Source organism: Argopecten irradians, chromosome 3 (genome assembly GCF_041381155.1).
Source record: "Argopecten irradians isolate NY chromosome 3, Ai_NY, whole genome shotgun sequence".
Lineage (NCBI taxonomy): Eukaryota > Metazoa > Mollusca > Bivalvia > Pectinida > Pectinidae > Argopecten > Argopecten irradians.
Genome location: NC_091136.1, coordinates 62,948,026 through 62,962,930, shown reverse-complemented (window position 1 = coordinate 62,962,930; position 14,905 = coordinate 62,948,026). Strand labels below are relative to the sequence as shown.

The 14,905-nt window shown below is 37.0% G+C and overlaps 1 protein-coding gene across 2 annotated transcripts in view; it reads right to left on the bottom strand.

Annotated features, from left to right (window-relative positions):
* LOC138319330 (UTP--glucose-1-phosphate uridylyltransferase-like) overlaps nt 1–4,481 on the bottom strand; it is a 68,713-nt gene extending 64,232 nt beyond the window's left edge. The window contains exon 1 of one of the 2 annotated variants that reach the window (XM_069262408.1): nt 4,338–4,481. In XM_069262408.1, the coding sequence (XP_069118509.1) occupies nt 4,338–4,346 (9 nt within the window). In that variant the 5' untranslated portion in view covers nt 4,347–4,481. The remainder of the gene's footprint in view (nt 1–4,337) is intronic. The other variant, XM_069262409.1, reaches the window with a different exon arrangement.
* Nucleotides 4,482–14,905: the final 10,424 nt, after the last annotated feature.

Sequence of the window (14,905 nt, the reverse complement as noted above, 5' to 3'; positions counted from 1 at the left end):
CTAGGTGAAGGTAGGTAACCATGTTGTAATACCAGTATTTACTGGTGGTTGTCTAGGTGAAGGTAGGTAACCATGTTGTAATACCAGTATTTACTGGTGGTTGTCTAGGTGAAGGTAGGTAACCATGTTGTAATACCTGTATTTACTGGTGGTTGTCTAGGTGAAGGTAGGTAACCATGTTGTAATACCTGTATTTACTGGTGGTTGTCTAGGTGAAGGTAGGTAACCATGTTGTAATACCAGTATTTACTGGTGGTTGTCTAGGTGAAGGTAGGTAACAATGTAATTTAATGATGTAATACTGTATTTACTGGTGGTTGTCTAGGTGAAGGTAGGTAACCATGTTGTAATACCTGTATTTACTGGTGGTTGTCTAGGTGAAGGTAGGTAACCATGTTGTAATACCAGTATTTACTGGTGGTTGTCTAGGTGAAGGTAGGTAACCATGTTGTAATACCAGTATTTACTGGTGATTGTCTAGGTGAAGGTAGGTAACCATGTTGTAATACCAGTATTTACTGGTGGTTGTCTAGGTGAAGGTAGGTAACCATGTTGTAATACCAGTATTTACTGGTGATTGTCTAGGTGAAGGTAGGTTACCAATGTTGTAATACCTGTATTTACTGGTGGTTGTCTAGGTGAAGGTAGGTAACCATGTTGTAATACCTATATTTACTGGTGGTTGTCTAGTGAAGGTAGGTAACCATGTTGTAATACCTATTACTGGTGAAGGTGAGGTAGGTACCATGTTGTAATACCTGTATTTACTGGTGGTTGTCTAGGTGAAGGTAGGTAACCATGTTGTAATACCTAGTATTTACTGGTGGTTGTCTAGGTGAAGGTAGGTAACCATGTTGTAATACCTATATTTACTGGTGGTTGTCTAGGTGAAGGTAGGTAACCATGTTGTAATACCATATTTACTGGTGGTTGTCTAGGTGAAGGTAGGTAACCATGTTGTAATACCTGTATTTACTGGTGGTTGTCTAGGTGAAGGTAGGTAACCATGTTGTAATACCTATATTTACTGGTGGTTGTCTAGGTGAAGGTAGGTAACCATGTTGTAATACCAGTATTTACTGGTGGTTGTCTAGGTGAAGGTAGGTAACCATGTTGTAATACCTGTATTTTACTGGTGGTTGTCTAGGTGAAGGTAGGTAACCATGTTGTAATACCAGTATTTACTGGTGGTTGTCTAGGTGAAGGTAGGTAACCATGTTGTAATACCAGTATTTACTGGTGGTTGTCTAGGTGAAGGTAGGTAACCATGTTGTAATACCTATATTTATGGTGGTTGTCTAGGTGAAGGTAGGTAAGCATGTGTAATACCTGTGTTTACTGGTGGTTGTCTAGGTGAGGTAGGTAACCATGTTGTAATACCTATATTTACTGGTGGTTGTCTAGGTGAAGGTAGGTAATACCATATTTCTGGTTGTAAGAATGTAGGTACCATGTTGTATACCTTGTATTTATTGGTGGTTGTCTAGGTGAAGGTAGGTAACCATGATGTAATACCTGTATTTACTGGTGGTTGTCTAGGTGAATGTAGGTAACCATGTTGTAATACCAGTATTTACTGGTGGTTGTCTAGGTGAAGGTAGGTAACAATGTAATTTAATGATGTAATACCTGTATTTACTGGTGGTTGTCTACGTGAATGTAGGTAACCATGTTGTAATACCAGTATTTACTGGTGGTTGTCTAGGTGAAGGTAGGTAACAATGTAATTTAATGATGTAATACCTGTATTTACTGGTGGTTGTCTAGGTGAAGGTAGGTAACCATGTTGTAATACCAGTATTTACTGGTGGTTGTCTAGGTGAAGGTAGGTAACAATGTAATTTAATGATGTAATACCTGTATTTACTGGTGGTTGTCTACGTGAAGGTAGGTAACCATGGTGTATGATATTTCCATCTATGAAAAGTATTCTACCATTCCCAGAATTTCAGAAGAAGATTTTTGAAATTTTTAGTCAATTTTACCCCTTTAAGCTCCTTCTACATCCCCCTTGGGGGTGGGGACCATAGAATTCACAATTTGATAGGCCTTATGCCTTAGAAGGTTTGTTCAAAATTGCCTTAGAAGGTTTGTGCAAAATTTCATTGAATTTGCTTCAGCAGTTTTGGAGAAGAAATCGATAATGTAACTTGTTTACAGATACATGACGACGAATGATGCACGACGTACGACGACGGATAAAAAGCGATTAGAAAAAAAAAGCCTAAAGGAGAATCAACTGTCATCTGAATACCTACCGAGGAAAAAGGGATCAAGAGTGGAAAAGATTTACCAGGGTAGTAAAATAGGAGATCCACATTCACAGACAAAGAAAAATTTCACTTCTCCTTTCAAATGCTTCATTAGCATAAGCATACCACAATGTAATACAGATAGCAAGCAATCACAGAGAATTAAGACACTATAGCAGTTAACTACAAGATCAAAAGAGTTATTTCCCTTAAGTTACCTGATATTTTATTTCTATGGCTGGGTTATCTCCCTTATCATACTAATAATTACCATCATTATTGGTAATAAAGATACCCTTACTTTATCATGCTAGCCTTGTATCTTTGAGTCAAGTTCAAACCCACCTGAGATAGTTGCCAAGTTAGACCAAAGGCTAGTAGCTTTTGTTGGGAAATTCACTCCACAGACTTTCCTTTGCCTCCAAACATGATACCACCTCAACCAACTTTAATAAGCCCAAATTATATCATTTGCCAATCTAACCTATTTAATACTGGTGTAGTATAGCACTAAATTTTTATCCCAATATAATAATAAATTTCCCTAGGCGATACCCACCCCTAATGGAAACCATATATATACAAGCCACACCAATCTACTCCTTTTACACATATCTTTGTATGTATGATCCTGTAATCCAATCCTGCCTGTCTTGTTAAATAGAGAACAGAGATTCACCACCGTGCCACCAAACCACCATCTGTGGAAACTTTGGCTTCACCACCGTGCCACCGAACCACCATCTGTGGAAATTTTGGCAACTCTTTCATTGCCTAATCAATTACTGACCTTTTGTAGTCTCAGTCTGAGACTTTAAGCAATAGTCTGATGCCCACGACTAGTAATTTTACAGCCAGACTAGTGCCAATTGTAATGAACTAGTCTGATTGGACTAGCGGCTCCCATTCAATTAAAAGGGTAAATATACTATATTTAAAAGAGTGCTGGTCAATTGCATTTTACAACACATTTTGAGTACATAGTGTATCCAATCATTTCAGAACTGATGTATCATTTTGTGAAAATTTGTGTTCATGAACGAACACATTCAGGCTGTAATTTGTGTCAAAAATCGTAAACTTATCATGACTGAAGTGCTGAAGCAAAACGGCTGTATATTTCATTTGGACTAGTGATTAAATAGTCGGACTAGTAAAATTTGGGGGTTTACTAGTACACATTGAAAATTCAATGACGAATATTGAGAAACGGCAAAACGAAATATTTTTGTCATCCAAGATAATTTATGGTGATTTTTTAAAATTTGTCATTGCATTTGTTGGTACTTGCATCCATTTATTCTCATGTTCTGATGAAAAAGATATGAAATCTAAATTTCCCATTTAGTATCTTGTTGTTTATGATCGGACTTTAGCACTTTTTGCACATGGTCAATTTATACGGGATCTGCATGCTCCAAGCGCACCAGTGGCCCGAATCTTCATCAGGTGGATGCTTTACATCTGCAGACGACACAACCACGCCATATTGGTTCGCCTCGCTATAGTTTTGTTACCAGGGAATAGTGATAATGGATACTAAATAATTGCAACGATGGAATTTTAAAAAGTCGCGTGCAAATGAACAAGTAGGCAAACATTATACATATCACCGAGTTACACGTTTCGTCATCCAGGTTTTCATACTGCAAAGGAAAAATGTGACCAAACCTCACCTGTTTGTTTACATTTGTCCACTGTACATGTTGTCAGATTTGGCTATATAGTCTAATCTAGCTAGATCTATATAGCCAGATTTAGCGTGCTACCGGACCTGATATGGTACATATGTAGTTAGTCTGACTACATCACTGTCAATCTATTGTGTTTGATCTACTTTTAATACGTTTACAGTACACAATCGGACAGATCCTTTGCCAATGCAACGTCACTGTCAGATATAATGACATAGGCCTCATGAGCAGATGAAATGCACGTGCATCACGTACACCTATATTTCAGTGGTATATAAAATATTACAACATATCACGTTGTCCTACCAGACCATGTGCAGTAATACACTGACAAGTGCCAACAACGTAAGATTTGAATTTAAGTATAGGGTTACATATACATTCTACTTACAGTCGCCATGTCTGCTCCCGATAAGAAGGCTACTAGCGATGAAATAAATGTAATGTTATTAACAATCACCTTGACCTGTCAAATCTCCTGCTTCATATAGGCTTGTCAGGGTCTCTGAAACGCTTTAACGCACGTTTTGGGTCACGGAAACGTTTGTACACAGGGACATGGGAGTTGAAATTCACAAGTTACTTCGAAACAGTTGTAGGCCTAGGCTACTAGGCTACAAAGAAAAAATATACTGTAGGCCTACATGAGGTATTTCATACGACTCGCGGTAATTATAGCAGAAACATATATACATGCATATATGTTTCTGATTATAGGCCTAAATTATAGCCCTAACTTATGTACATGTACTTTGTGTACTGTAACATCTACTATTTCGTGCGAGTACGCAGAGCACAGCAGTTATTAGTACAGTGCTTTGCCGTATTAGGGTAACTGCAGTTACCCGTATCCAACATGTTGACGGTACTAAAATACGAGGAAATCAAGGATTATTTAGCTGCTGTACGTGATCATGGGCATATTATATATAAAAACTTTGATGGAATTGTCATCAAAAATGAATAATAAAGATAACTGGTTACATTTTATTTAAAATATTTCTCAAACAGGTACGTACACTTCACCATTTTCAGATACCCATACATGTACATACATATGATTGTCCGACGGTAAGACATTGCAAAATAGTTAACATGACAAAAATCAGGGTCTAAGAACCAAGACAAAATGAAAATCTGAATTGCACCAAGTAAGGTGAATGTAGACACGATGACTTATGTACGACGTGAGTGCCAAGAATATAAAAGGAATATCATCACTGTATTGTATAGCAGACACATCTGTAGTCATAAGGGTAAATTACAGGAGATCGCAGTGAGGTGGCTGTTATAGTAAAAACCACTATGAAGTCATTTCTAAATAAAACTGAATTAGAGATACATATCGAAGTACGTGTACATGCGAATATATACATTAAACTTACATTATTGTCGATTAAAGACACCAGGAAAAACATGTTTTTGGGATGATACTCTTGTAAGAACAGATATTAGTGTAATATAAGCGATCATTAACAGACCACCAGAAAAAAACACTTTTTAACTGGTTACCGTAACCATAGAAATGTCTTATTCTACATATCTTTTTCATTTCAGCAGAAGTAGCATGCTTCCCCCATTATCACATTCCGTGTTAGTGCTTGATTTTTTTCTGCAATACATGTACATAATGTACAATTAAGACATTTCTGGACAAATACACGATAGGTTTCTGGGTTTGTTATTTCTAAAAACAATCAAGTGTGTATTGACCCTATCTACAGTATTAAAATGATCAAACTCAAAGATTTGGATAAGATTCCTAGTCAATATATATTATGGGGAACCGAATTAGGGTAACTGCAGTTCCCGTATAAAAAAAAAACCAGAATAGACGGGTATGTTTCTGGCATAACCGCCGTAGATCGTGCATTGTAACAATAATATTTGAAACATAAGTCATACGCAGAGACCCACAAAGGTTGGGATCAAGCATGTAAAATAACACACGATTCGGGTAATTTTATATATAACTCAAAACGTGATTAAGGTAACTACCGCAACTTTGTGATTGATATATTTTTTTTAATAGCGAAACTTACAAGGTATTCTAGTTGTCTTTAGGATTAACTTTGCCAACTACATGTACATTTAACAGCATACACATTCTTAATATTAATATTTAGAATGTTTAAGTAAGATGAATATATCATACTTTGCTGGTCTTCTCATATATACATGTACAGCTATTTATAGGTGTAAATGCGCCCTCGGTACATCTAGTAGTATATATAGGATTATGTGTCTGGTACAGTTAAAATACATACAGAATGATCATTTCTATCCGAGTAAGAACATGATGTAGACACTAAAACGGAAACATTATAAATAAGTGTCCAAAATGAAGTCACATTTATTTAACTTGAATGAACATGAAAATCAAATTGGAAACATTTCGGTCATGGATGATTTCATACCTTAGTGAAGGGATAAAGTTGGGACAGAAAAAATAGATTTAAATGAAATTTTTATCAAATCAAATAACCTAATATAATATATAAGATGTATATGTTTACACTACCAGAACACGTACACTAAGATGTATATGTTTACACTACCAGAACACGTACACTAAGATGTATATGTTTACACTACCAGAACACGTACACTAAGATGTATATGTTTACACTACCAGAACAAGCACACTAAGATGTATATGTTTACACTACCAGAACAAGCACACTAAGATGTGTATGTTTACACTACCAGAACAAGCACACTAAGATGTACACAATGTATATGTTTACACTACCAGAACAAGCACACTAAGACGTATGTTTACACTACCAGAACACGTACACTAAGATGTATATGTTTACACTACCAGAACAAGCACACTAAGATGTATATGTTTACACTACCAGAACACGTACACTAAGATGTATATGTTTACACTACCAGAACAAGCACACTAAGATGTATATGTTTACACTACCAGAACACGTACACTAAGATGTATATGTTTACACTACCAGAACAAGCACACTAAGATGTATATGTTCACACTACCAGAACACGCACACTCAGATGTATATGTTTACACTACCAGAACAAGCACACTAAGATGTATATGTTTACACTACCAGAACACGTACACTAAGATGTGTATGTTTACACTACCAGAACAAGCACACTAAGATGTATATGTTCACACTACCAGAACACGCACACTAAGATGTATATGTGTACACTACCAGAACAAGCACACTTAGATGTATATGTTTACACTACCAGAACACGTACACTAAGATGTGTATGTTTACACTACCAGAACAAGCACACTAAGATGTATATGTTTACACTACCAGAACAAGCACACTAAGATGTATATGTTTACCCTACCAGAACACGTACACTAAGATGTATATGTTTACACTACCAGAACAAGCACACTAAGATGTATATGTTTACACTACCAGAACAAGCACACTAAGATGTATATGTTTACACTACCATAACACGTACACTAAGATGTATAGATGTTTACACTACCAGAACACGCACACTAAGATGTATATGTTTACACTACCAGAACACGTACACTAAGATGTATATGTTTACACTACCAGAACAAGCACACTAAGATGTATATGTTTACACTACCATAACACGTACACTAAGATGTGTATGTTTACACTACCAGAACAAGCACACTAAGATATATATGTTTACCCTACCAGAACACACACACTAAGATGTATATGTTTACACTACCAGAACACACACACTAAGATGTATATGTTTACACTACCAGAACAAGCACACTAAGATGTGTATGTTTACACTACCAGAACAAGCACACTAAGATGTACACAATGTATATGTTTACACTACCAGAACAAGCACACTAAGATGTATATGTTTACCCTACCAGAACAAGCACACTAAGATGTATGATATTTACACTACCAGAACACGCACACTAAGATGTATATGTTTACACTACCAGAACACACACACTTCAGCTGCACTATACTGCCGAGTTATTTCAGGATTATGACTGATAAAAACAGCACAGTTTATGGTAATTAAGTAATATATGGCATCAATAAGGTAAATTTGACCCCTTGTTTTCAGCAGAAGTCTGACGTGTTTTTGTATACCCCATGCTTTTACTTAAATTCCACCGTTACGTTTGTAAATCTACGATTGTCTGCTCTCCCTCCCTAGCCCGCCATCCTTCGTCCATTTCTAGGTCACGAGTTCGGAACCGAGTGCATTACGTTTTTCCTTAGTACTCCTGCTTTTCTCCACTTCTTCAACATGTCGTGTCCTAAATTATCCGACTGTTTGAAAAAAAAATGACTTAGAAAAACTTTAATGCAATAAATTTCTCTTGCCTGGTTGATGTAAACATTTCCCTATTACAGCTGTTAGAAGTGTTCTTGTACGAGGTGTTGATAGCCTATGTATCTATGTGTTCTGTATACATGTACTATATATTCCTGATGAAACTCTCGTCTAGTGTGAAACATTATTTATACAAGAATATCACATAACTTTACACACCAACTTGACCCATGTAATAATTAACAGCTCCCCATTAGCATTTATACATTTGAAAACGTCTTGCACTTCAACATGACAAGCGTAACTTTTTTAAAGTTACTAAATCATTAGATTTACATAGATTTCTTAGGGTTTTTGACTTCCTACAAACGTTCTTATACCTGAAATTAGAAAGTTTTCAAAATTACAACATTTAATTTGAACTATTGGCAATGTTTATCAACGTTAAAACATCGCCAAACACAATAAGAAATTGTATATGTCGGCATTGAATGTTTACAACGGAAAGAACCGAGTGCATCTTTGAGTTCGGAATCGAGGTCGCTGAAAATCTCATCCGGTTAATGGATATAGATGTAATAACACCACTAAGAGGCAACTTATATTTTATCGGTTACATTGGCCTGATTAAGCGTAATAGCCGATACATTTACAGCGTATCTCAGCGGCGTAGAAAGAAACGTAATGTGGGGGATGCAAAGGTCCTCAATATTTGGACCCCCCTCCTCGCCCCGCACCCACAGGAGGAGATTGATTCTTTAATTCAACACACAACCATATATACTTTATAAACTTTTTTCATATATCGTTGAGTAGAATCCTTGTACACATTTATAGACAGTGGCGTCGATAAACGGAAACTAATGAATACGCAAATTGCCATGCTAGCGCCAAAGGTGCGATATTTTGGTGTTTGGGGGGGGGGGGCGACAATCTCCTACGAGAAAAAAATATTACTATTTAGAATGGCTAAGATGAGTTTAAAGATGCATTTTGATGAATTTGCGAGCGCCGAAACCGCGAGAATTTGGTGTTTGAGGGGTCCAGGGGGTCTCCCCCGGGAAATACATTACGATTTAGAATTTTACGATGCATTTTGATGAATGTGGGAGCGCCTGAAGGCGCGAGATTTGGGTGTTTGAGGAGGTCCGAGGGTCTCCCCCGGGTAAAAATATTAGATTTAGAATGGCTGTGATGAGTTTTACGATATATTTTAATGATTTTAAAGCGTTCTTAACATAATACTTTTTTTATTTAAAGATACCTGCATTAAGAATTGGTAATTGTGAATGCCGTCATATCTATGCAACTCGATCTGAACATACTGGCTTCACACCATCGGCACATTGTTGTTTAACACAAAATAATAATTAAACAGATGAATCTTTTAAGAGACATTTTTTTAAAATAGTACGTAGAATCCCCTGATTGACATTTTAAGTCTAGTTCACGAAAATGTGCAGGAGGACCCTTTTTTCTTTCAAATGTGCAATTTTAGAACATTTCAGTCGGCGAAAACAAGAAATGTTTGCCCTCGTCCTGGAAAACGGGGAGGCAATTGCCCCCCCCCCCCCCCCCCGACCCCCTCCAACCCCGCCCCCACCTCTCACACCCGCTTCCTACGCCCCTGTATCTACATTGCCAAGTAAAACAGCATAGTTCTATGAAGCTTTAGAGTATATGATGGAAATATGACAAGAAGTGAGAGGTATTTTCACCCGTTAATTATGTATATATTATACATGAATACGGGTGTACATGTACATTATTAAGCAAACATATATGTACATAGGTCTACAATGTATATGTAAGGTGTATTTTGCTTTGAATACATAAAAGTACACATAAAATTTATATATATAGTTAGGCTGATTTTTTTTAAGTAAATCAGATGTAAAAAAGTTATGTAACTAGTGACATATAGGGGAATGTCCATTAGACAGATGGAGACTATAACTAAGGATACATAGGGAATTTCCATTAGACGGATATATATTATAGCTAGGGCTATATAAGGAAAGTCCATTAGACGGACAAAGACTATAACTAGAGATATATAGGGAATGCCCATTAGACGGATAGACATTATAACTAAGGATATACAATGTATACGGAATGTTAAATATTGATATAATGATAAAAGAAATACACGTACTTACTTAGTCCGCTAAACATGCCTATATTATTAGTTTTTCGTCATTTTTTCCTTATTATAAAGTCTATATATTAGGCCATTTTCTAAAAGCCTAATAATATTGGCAGGTTTAGCGGAATAGTACATAATATCATGACAAATGAAAATAAACTAATGGTAGAAGCAAATATAAAACCATATAATATAATGAAAACCCTTCTTTATGGCTACAAAAACCTGTACAGTATAGGATTATATACACTTAGAAACTCTTCACAAAACTTTTGCATACGTTTCAAAAGTAATCAGTTATCAGTAGTAATCAGGAACCTGTAGTCGATAAATTTGTGTTTTCAGTCGATAGTAGATATGTCCATTAGACAGATGAGATTTCCTTCGATCGGATGTTTGGAATGTTCACGCGTCGATCGGATGCACATAGGGGTTGTTTACACTCGCCGAAAGATAACTATTTATTTTCAGTTTTTCTCCATTTTGAACAAAATTGTTATACAAACTTTTAAATATTGTTATTAACACAAAGTACACAACTTTTACAATTAATTTTAGTCCTATAATTCTTTTTATCTTTTATTACATGATTTTTTAGCGATTTAGTCCCTTTAAGGTCAAATGTTCGTCTTTTACACAGGGATCTGAGAATTAGTTACAAATTAGGCTATATAATCATGGACCCACCAGAGTGCCCTAAGACCATTTTCAGACGTCTTAGAGGTCTAGATAAAAAAACCGGTAAAATCATTCTCTACATGGTTCTATATACGAGAAGAATAGAAAGCTCACAGACTCACGCCTAACTAAGCGGCTATAAACACATTTCAAGCACATCTTCATAAAAACGGCTGCTACCGTTGGAAAGAGCGATAATTTTCCTTTTAAAATCATCTTACACATTTATACAAAATGCCGTCATTAAGACGATTTAAGCCCTATTTGCACAAACATAACCCTAGATTTTGGAAAATCGACTATTAAAATTCAGTGTCTTTTCGTAATGCTGAGATGGTTCAGACATCGCTAGTTATTCAACACATTTGATATGACGGACAAAATTACATCTATCTCTAATTGTCACAAAGTAATTATTTATAATTTCTAGTCATCTCTGGCGTCAACCACACACCAGAGACGCACCGAAAAGGTTTTTTTTACATCTATAATTAGATTTCGCCGTTAGTATTCAAACACATACATGTGCACACTGTACATGTAGAAGAGAGACTTTTTATAGCCGGCCAATGAGATTGCAGTGGAAGCCTCGCTCATGCATATTTTATCGGAAACAGACACTATGAATTTTAATTGGTCGATTTTCCAAAATCTAGGGTTATGTTTGTGCAAATGGGGCTCAAATCGTCTTAGTGACGACACTTTGTATAAATGTGTAGGGTGATATGGAAAGGAAAACTATCGCTCTTTCCAACGGTAGTAGCGTTTTTATGAAGATGTGCTAGAAATGTGTTTTTATAGCCGCTAAAGGTAGGCGGGTTGGAAATTTTTGAATCTGTGAAGTTTCCACCCTTCTCGTACATAGTACCATGTAGAGTAAAATGAGCGTATCAATAAATGGCAACAAAAAGAAAAGGAGCTCATTTTAAGAGATAGATTATTCGGTCTACATGTAGAGTATGATTTTTACCGTTTTGTTAATCTAGAAATCTAAAACGTCTAAAAATTGTCTAAGGGCACTCTGGTGGGTCCATGATTATATAATCTGTAAATAATTCTCAGATCCCTTTGGTCTTTTATACGTGTACGTATTGTTCTAAGCAGAAGGACTTGGTTACAGTTAACACACATTGTAAATACACGAGGATTTTCTTAGGGTCCAGATCATTTTCAGGCGTTTTAGAATCCTCAAAGTATGTGCTTTATAGACACTCAGGACCAAATAAAGGTAGAATGACATTTCGGTCCGAATACAACTAGCTAAGAACATATAGAACTCTGCAGTCACCACTGTTTAATCCGTCACCTTCAACGTTTAATCCACCACATCCAACGTTAATCCGTCGCCACAACGTTTAATTAGTCACCTTCAACGTTTAGTCCATCAGCTCTAACGTTAATCCGTCACCTCCAACGTTAATCCGTCACCTCCAACGTTAATCCGTCACCTCCAACGTTTAATCCGACACCTCCAAAGTTAATCCTCGTCGCCACAACGTTTAATTGGTCACCTCCAACGTTTAGTTCATTAGCTCTAACGTTAATCCGTCACCTTCAACGTTTAATCGTCACCTCAAACGTTAATCCGTCACCTTCAACGTTTAATCGTCACCTCAAACGTTAATCCGTCACATTCAACGTTTAATCGTCACCTCAAACGTTAATCCGTCACCTTCAACGTTTAATCGTCACCTCAAACGTTAATCCGTCACCTTCAACGTTTAATCGTCACCTCAAACGTTAATTCGACACCTTCAATGTTTAACCCGACACCTCTAAAGTTAATCCGTCGCCACATTTAATCCTTCACCTACAACATTAATCCGTCGCCACAACGTTTAATCCGTCATCTTCAACGTTTAACCCGTCACCTCCAACGTTAATCCATCACCCCAACGTTTAAACCTGCGCCTTCAACGATCAGGTCTTAATGCCAGTTAGGTTCAAAGATTATAGACCACCAGTATTTGATCCTTGTGGCCTTAGATCGGGTCAGGGTTATTGGTTTGAACAAACTTTGTCCATCAACCCAGCATCAAGAAGCTGCTGAAATATATTGGCATATTTGACCCCTGCTTGAAGGGCAAAGTACATTTGTTAAATCAGGTAAACCCTTCATTCCAGCATGATGCAGGTCTGGTAGGCTTCACATTAGTTAACGACAAAAAATCAAAGACATTTTAATGAAAGTTAATGTCATGAATTTGAACAAACCTGACTAGGTAGTCATTCGAACAAACATGCAACATGCCATCATCGTTTACTCACGTACATGTAATTAGCCTATGCTGGGCTGCAGTCTGATAAACGAAGAGTAGGGGATTTTAGGCACAGTGGTTTCCAAGGTTGGCAACATGTCCCATAATGTTTCTAGGCATTTAACTAAGAATTCATCAACTTATTTAACATAATATATAGATCAAAGCTTTTAGCCTATGTGACTCCTGTGACCTTTAAAGATGTTCAAGTCAAGGTCATTCATTCAAACAAACTTGGCTGCCCCTCATTTCAGCATGCTACCGACACAATACCAAGTCTCTATATAGGCTTTTTAGTTACTGAAAATTAGTCACATAAAATATTGTAGTCTATTCAACCACCGGATTCATTTCAGTTCCTACATCTTGCCCAGTGATAGTCAACTATCTTGAGATAATTAGGACGGTTGGGAACACAAGACAACCCGCATTATGAAAATTAACATGTAATTCATTTTAATTGAACTTTTCAGAATGTGATAATTTTGATATCAACAGTAAACTAATACTGCATTTTATGCGATTCTACAAAATTATCAATCTTGCCTTACATTCCCATTTTTAGAATTAACAAGAGATCCCAGTGGGATCTTGGCGCCCACCAAAAAATGATCTATGTCTGACAAACGAAAGAGGGATCTTTTCTCTGCTTTTCAAACTTTCACTACATATTACAACATATGAAATTTGAGAAAGATCCTTCAAGTACTTTCTGAGATACATAACAGTAACAAACTTCAATTATCAAAATATATGATGGCTACCTGTCGGCCATCTTTTTGACTATCAGTCCGAAAATGCAATATGCACAACTAAGGTCTTAGTGGAACATATAAAATTTGAGACATATAACTTCAGTACTTTCTGAGAAATAGTGGTAAAATGCTTCAACTATCCAAATTCAAGATGGCAGCCTGTCGGCCATCTTGTTCATCGATCGGTACCAAAATGCAATATGCATAACCAGGGACTTAGGGGAACCTGCACTTGAAATTTGAGACAACTCCCTTCAGCACTTTTTGAGAAATAGCGGTAACAAACTTAAATTGTCAAAATCCAAGATGGCGTCCTGTCGGCCATATTGTCGTTCGATCAGTCCAACAAGAGGCCCAGAGGGCCTGTATCGCTCACCTGGTTTGTAATGCCTAGTAATATTCTGGATACAGGTTCATTGTTTATTTTCTGAAGAAATTTGAATATTTACCTCTAATTCCCCTATTGGGCCCCACCATTCCTGCCCCCTGGGGGTCAGAGCCAAAATTTATACAAGCTCTGTTCCCCTTCCCCTAAGGATGTTTGTGGCCAAATTTGGTTATAATCCATGCAGAACTCTATGACTAGTAGCGATTTATAGGATTTACCTTTATTTCCCCTATTGGGCCCCGCCCCTCCTGCCCCCAGGGGTCAGAGCCAAAATTTATACAAGTTCTGTTCCCCTTCTCCCAAGGATGTTTGTGGCCAAATTTGGTCACAATCCATGCAGAACTCTAGGACAAGTAGCGATTTATAGGATTTACCTTTATTTCCCCTATTGGGCCCCGCCCCTCCTGCCCCCGGGGGCTCAAGGTTCTGTTCCCCTTCCCCCAG